Source organism: Echiichthys vipera (assembly GCF_963691815.1).
Source record: "Echiichthys vipera genome assembly, chromosome: X".
In the NCBI taxonomy this organism is placed as follows: domain Eukaryota; kingdom Metazoa; phylum Chordata; class Actinopteri; order Perciformes; family Trachinidae; genus Echiichthys; species Echiichthys vipera.
Window position 1 is genome coordinate 9,107,856 of NC_139825.1, and position 6,979 is coordinate 9,114,834.

At 40.2% G+C, this 6,979-nt stretch overlaps 1 protein-coding gene across 2 annotated transcripts in view; it reads left to right on the plus strand.

Annotated features, from left to right (window-relative positions):
• The window catches only part of efcc1 (EF-hand and coiled-coil domain containing 1), a 27,913-nt gene extending 21,343 nt beyond the window's left edge, over positions 1-6,570 (plus strand). Inside the window, exons 6-8 of one of the 2 annotated variants that reach the window (XM_083939397.1) lie at positions 814-972; positions 3,320-3,389; positions 3,545-6,570. In XM_083939397.1, the coding sequence (XP_083795523.1) occupies positions 814-972; positions 3,320-3,389; positions 3,545-3,678 (363 nt within the window). In that variant the 3' untranslated portion in view covers positions 3,679-6,570. The remainder of the gene's footprint in view (positions 1-813; positions 973-3,319; positions 3,390-3,544) is intronic. The other variant, XM_083939398.1, reaches the window with a different exon arrangement.
• Positions 6,571-6,979: the final 409 nt, after the last annotated feature.

Sequence of the window (6,979 nt, forward strand, 5' to 3'; positions counted from 1 at the left end):
TGTTTCTAAGAGTACAAAATGTGAACAAATGTCATCTAAATCATAAAATTCTTTCACAAGGTGAAATGCTACCACCTTTAATATACATATATACTGTATATATATATATATATATATATATATATATATACATATATTTGTTTTTTCTGTAGGAGCATGTGGTTGAGTAAACATTGCCCCTTTAACCGATGAGATGGAGATGGATTTTAGAACACTTGCGCGTTCTGTCTGATATTGCCCGTCCCCCCTTGTCTCGTTGTTTAGCGGCTGAATTTCCTTTTTACTAACGACATGCTTCACTTCCTCATAACTTTCTATTAGTTCTTGCTGTTTGGACGCAGAGAAGAACGCCGCACGTGTCTTTTCTGTTTCTGCATCAGTGAATCTGTTCTCGACCTCACGGTCTTCCTTTGGAATCTGTAAACGCGCACTCAACAGAATTACTTACACCTGCTGACATAGCAGCTGCTTCTCATCCTGGCTTGGTGTACATGCAACCGATTAAGTCAGGATGATCTAGACTATTTCAAAGCTTCAGGCTTTTTCATTCATTCCGGATCTCTTAATTCAGCCTTTGTGCAACAGCCCTCTGGTTCCCAGGTTAGGTATCCCATGTTGTAGACAGGAAGGTCTAACTTTATTCAATGAAAAACCTTTTCAATCAAATGTTATTATTCTTGGTTTCAAGAAATTGTGTTCAGTATATTAACCATTAAATTTTGCTTTTGCTTTTTAAGCTAACGTATCACATGAACGGCAAATTCTGACACTATGCCGGACAGAAGTGTGACAGGTGTGTGTTGTGTCTTTCAGATAAAGGACTCTCTGGTGCAGGAGCTGCAGCAGAAGGCAGAGGAGACTGAGCTGCTTCAGATAGAGCTGCAGATGCTGGAGACAGAGAGGGTCCGTCTATCACTGGTGGAGGAGAAACTTGTGGACATCCTGCAGCTCCTCCAGCAGCTCAGAGACCTGGTTAGTCACAGTTATAGTACGGGGTCAATTCTGATACCAGTATTTTGAGAGTTAAAGCTACTAATAACCAAGGATTTGTGTTATTCAACACGTTGATGTTTATTCTTCAAGATCGCTGATTCACTCATTTAGCTGTCAATCAAAAAAGGATTCCACCTCAGACAGCTCATCCAATCATCATGCAGAAGCTGAGCGTCCGGGCCAGCCCACTGTCCCATAGACCCCCAGAGACGCTGAGCGTGCGCGGGGCAGGACAAAGCCCAGCATTTATCCAATGAGCGTCTAGTTTGGCTGCAGTGGAACAACAAGTGGGCGGGACAAAGCCCAGCATTTATCCAATGAGCGTCTAGTTTGGCTGCAGTGGAACAACCCGCACTACGCTTCCCCATTGAAGTCAGTAGAAGCTGAGCGTCAGACTGTGTAAAGAGCTGTGGTGCTGTGGGGATGAATGAGAAGGAAGTTGCTTTGGTTACCTGTGATAAGTAGCTGATTCTGAACAAAAGATGAAGCTTCCTAGCGCGCATTTAGTCAATGAAATGTACACACAGCAGTACATATTTCACCACTTTTTTTTTTTTGGTGACATTTAAGGGGAAGCTTAGCTTTCCTTGCAGTCTTAGAGTAGTTGACACTGTTCTGAATGCAGCCCAATTACTGCAGCGAGCCCCTTAGACTGCTTAACGTACCCTCAGATTGATATAAATATCTCTAGGGAACTCAGTAGACCTATCTCTCTGTTGGCGGTGCATGAAGCGATCAAGACTGCAGAACATGAAATCTCCCGGTCCCGATGGTTTTACAGCTGAGTTCTTTAAGGCATACTCGACGCTATTAGCCCATCCTTGTGAGAATTATCAATGACTCCTTTACTGAAGGCAGGCTGCCACGTCCTTGTATGAGGCATCTATTTCATTGCTCCTGAAGAAAGAAAGGGATCCTTCCTCATGTGGCAGCTACAGACCAGTCTCAATTTTAAACGTAGATTGTAAGATCCTTGCTAAGGTCCTCACCCTCCGCCTCCAAAGTGTGATTTCATAGATAATTTCACTGGACCAGACAGGCTTCACATTAGGGAGAAATCCATTCTTCAACACCAGAAGGCTGCTCAACATTACATTCTCACCTTAAGCCTTCGACCGGCTGGAGTGGGGCTTTCTATTTTACTTTTTGGGGAAATTTGGCCCTGACTGCTCTCTTTGGGCTTCCTCTGTCTAAAAATCTGTCCATTACTACACAACGTGTCTTTACCACCCTGCTCGCCAGACGTTTGCTTAAATGGAAACATGTTTCTCCACCGAATCACAACAGTTGGTTATGTGAAATTTTACAATGTCATTAGTTAGAGAAGTTAAGGTTTTCACAGAAGGGATATCTGACAGCATTCCCCAAAACTTGGGACCCACTGCTGGCTCTTATTAGTTATAATCTCACTGAAGTTATGGGTCAGGGGCAGGACCTGGATCTGCAGCAGCAACAGCTATTTTGGATATAGGACAGTGCTGAAGGACAAGTCATTCTGGTGCCTGTCCCTACTGAAGAGAGATTACAGATTACAGAGCTTTCTCAAGATGGAGTGAGTCGCTGATGTAGCACAAACCATACTTGTGTCAGAACTTGAGTGAACGAGAACATTCACAGGCTTATAATCTCACTGTTACTCCTGATGATGCTGAGGACACTTCCTAGTGCTTCCTAGTGCTTTAAATTATTTATTTTTTTACTTTTTTATATTTATTTATTTATTTTTCCTTCTCTTTTTCTTGTCATTAGCTATAGATTTCACTCTATTTGGTTTCATTGTACCTTATGTATCTACTTATGTTATATGTTGTTCAATTACTTAGTTGGTTACTGTGACCATGTCTGATGTGAATTTTTTGGAGGGATAGTGGGATTTATGTTGGGGTTTTTGTCTTTGTTCCTGTTGTATTGACACACCGTACGACTGTTTCACTTTTTCTTCTTTGACCATCTGCAAAAAAATGAAAAAAAAAAAAAAAACATCTCTTCAGAATTGCCTTCAACCTTTAATAATCCACTGTCATTTAACCTTTATTTCTTCATTACTTGTTTTTAAAATATGCCTGCTTTTTAGCCGTTTTGCCTTTTTGAATCTTTTTTACCTTAACTTACTTGTTTCTTAAATGTAGCCTACATGTACTCAGTTGTAGCCCACTTGTTGTTTAAATGTACCTATTTTAAATGTATTGTTTTCTTTTTATTATTATTATTATTTCACTATGTAAAGTGTCTTTGAGTACCCTGAAAGGCGCTATACAAATAAAATGTATTATTATCATCATTAATTGCCTGAAAGTCATCTGAGAATAGCTCTCTCTTGTTTTAGAACGTCTCGCGGAGGTCTCTTGGGAAAATCTTGCTCAGCACTTTGGGGTCCTGCAGCGACCCGCAACACGGTTAGTGGAGCTCAGAACGCCCAATAAATACAAGTCTTGTTAAATTTGATGATGAAAATTTACAGTCACTCGGGGCAGGGAATTCAATTAAATTCTCGACAGGTCGTCTGTAACATGATTCCCTCAGCAGTCACATCTGCTCTGTTTTTGCACAGGGAAGGCCCACATTCTGGAGGTGCTCAACGCTCTCTACCATGAACTGGCTGCCTGTGAGATCCTATCTACTGCTGATTCTTTGGAGCAAACACAGAGTCAACAGTCTCTGAATGCCCTCATCATCTCCTGCTAATCAACTGTGATCAAAACACAAGCTGACTGATGTGTATAGTGTATCATATTGTAGCTTATATAGTCCTCAGACCCTATTATCTATACAGGGATATAGTTGATGTAGTAGAATGTTAATTAGTACAGCAAAGGGCTTTATGACATATTAAGGAAGTTCGTGCATATACATATTTTTTCAAGATCTTTTATTGCACATAACTCTTTCATGATCCAATATGGATTTAATTTTTTCCCACAAAAGAGTTCTGAATGTGAAAATGTTGAAATAAGCTAAACCTTAAAAGGGCAGTCTAGTAGTCTATGAAAGGTCAACAATATCCCTGATTGAATCTTTAAATGGTGTCTCATTGCATGTGATTCATTAATCTAAGTCTGTATCAAGATCAGATGTGTCAAAACAAGTTGACAAGGTCATTGCAAAGTATACAGACATATATAGCCTACAATCTACCGAATTTGGAGAATAGTACTTGTGTGTACAATCCTAGTGATGTCAGCGATGTATATTGGTGCATTCAGGTATGCCCTCACGTGAGGAGAGCCCACATATAAACCAGAATGTTTAGCTTTGGATGTGGGGAGGAGCCCATTGGGTATGTTTAGGGGGTCCAGAATGTTGTGCTATGCCCCTGAATTCAGGTGATTCATTCATTAAAGGGGGATAACATAGAATACATGTTATTCCTGTGATCTAAGACAGTCCAATAATATCGGTAAACATGAACAACTCTTTCCCAAATCCCAAAACTAGAATGCTAAAACTCATGTGTGTGACATCAAGTATAAAGTGTGGAACTTGCCTGATATCAGACAGAATCGTCAACTAGTTACACTCATAGACTGTATAAAGAATGGACGTAGCCTCTCCGTCGGGCCCGTTCTACCAACTTGATCATCCTCACCTCTGGGAGTCACAATCTTGTCAGACTTTGACTCCTCATTTCCTCTTACCAAAAAAGGGCATTGATGTGACGTTGGGGGGGAGGAAGATACGACCATCTGGCTGTGGTATATGACGTATACTAAATTAGCAACATTAGCACCACCGCCCAGGAGCTAGGCTAACAGCACACGCTGCTAGATAAACAGGAGTGGGAGACAATGATGGTTTTTTTTTCCGGGACCGGAAGGGAACGGGAGTCATTTTTCTATTTTGTAATGGGAACAGGGTTTTTTAGAGGGTAGAGACATGCGGCACTCTGTGAGTCCTTTTCTTTAAACCAAGAGCTCCATCCAGTGGGCTCAACAAATACAACTAATGATTCATTAGGCTTCATGAAACTTCTTTTGCCTATTACCAGTTGTGACACTCAAAACTATTTATCCACCGTTTTACAGCAGTAAAAGTAGCGACCAACCGCAGACTGTATGGTAGCAACCACAGCAACGGAAGAAAGAGCATGTTCTGAGTATATGGGAATATTTTTTCTGTTTCAGAACTGAACAATAAAATAGAATGAAGCTCATTTGGGTATTTTTTTTTTTTTAAAGAAAGAAAAACTAAATCAATTGGTGCAACACTACAAGAGAGAATATTTTGTGTTCACAAATATTGATTCAACTTTCTTATACCATGGGAATACCATATTACAGTTCTTACATTAGGTGGTTTTCTCTTTTAAGATAGGTAATGTTGGGAAACATCAGCTATCTGGTGTCTTCCAGGTATTTGCATTCAGGTACTAATTTTTTAAGTAGCCGCAAATGCATCATATGACAAATGTAAATTTTATCGGGTTTAAACTTGTTTCCTTTTTTAGTGACAAAACACTCAACGTCCACAACCTCGCTTGTTCCAAAGTTCTGGACCATGTCACACAGTCTTCATCACCAAGCAGATGGGGTTTACCGTATAAGTTGTGGATACAGTAGCTATATTTGCCATTAACCTGCTACACTTTTTATCCATGATATGTTGATGTTGAATATTAACCTCATACTGTAAACTTTGATATCATGGGACTTGCTAGATCACTACTGGCTAGTACTAGTTTGCCTCTCAAAGGCAACTTCCTGGTGCTAAAGTTGGATACTTTTAGCATATGAGGGGAGAGAGGTTACCCAAATGCATTATTAGTTTTGATCTCTTTAAGCCTTAACCATGCAGGCTTAGTGTTCTTAGACTCTACATGGGTCATCTTAATTAGCTTAAATGAGTTTTTTCATTTGAGAGGCCAGTTTGTGTGTGTATGTCTGACTCAAGATCACAGAACAAATGTAAAAGTTAGATAGATACTTAATTGTCCCCAAGGGGGAAAATATGTTACGACAGTGTGAGCATCATCCATGCCTCTGGAACATTCTGTAGAGGTATCTGCACAGTACAGCCAGAGACACCCACATACAACAAGATCTATTCATACAAAATACACAAGTGCAACAGTTCTATGACATCATTAACAACAGTGTCTAAGTGAACCTATGGTTACTGTCTGAGACCTTTTTCTTAATACAATACAGCATTGCTCATTCTGAAACAACAAACTTTTTCAGATATAAAGCCCAGTTCAGACCAAAGATTCACAACGCAACTAGTTGAAACTTGCAACTCCTTGCAACGTGCAGGTACAGTTCAGACCAAATGTTGATGAAGATGAAATGTTACAAAAAACAGTTTGTGTCCAGCCCACACAAACATATAAACTCTCTCTCTCTCCATAGCAACGAATCTGTACTTCTGTTCTAACCTCTGACTTTTCAGGCTTGTTTTCGTAGCTGGATATAATTTGTAGCATTATAAAATATAAATGAGAGACAGGGAGATACTTGCTACAGCTGCATTTCCCTGATTCACTGCTTTGTTCTGGATCTCGATCTCGATCTCTCTCTCTCTCTTTCTCTCTCTCTCTCTCCCTCTCCCTCTCCCTCTCCAAGTTTAATCGCGATGACCTCAGCCAGCTAGATTCGCAACGAGATGGGTCAGTTCACAATGCTGCAACTTTCACCTGCGACATTCAAAAACAGTTCTTTGGTCTGAACCGGGCTTAATGGATTCCGTAGTTATTGTTGAAAATTGAGCCTTAGATACAAAAACCCCTCCTTGGTGTTATTGAATTATTCCATTAAAGCATTTGACATACAGAGTCTGGATTGCTGTGATTTTTTTGAAAAGGAAATGTTGAAGTCCTATGCAGACAATTGGTGCTGTGTGTCTGAGAAGATAAGAAGTACAAACATTTTCTGGGTCTATACAACTTGTGTTTTCCGTTGAGTTTATATGACTTACCTCTTGTTGCATTTTTAGTGTCTCTGTTGGTGCCACGGGGGTTAAACTGCATTGAACGCAGCTCACCGCGTAGCAG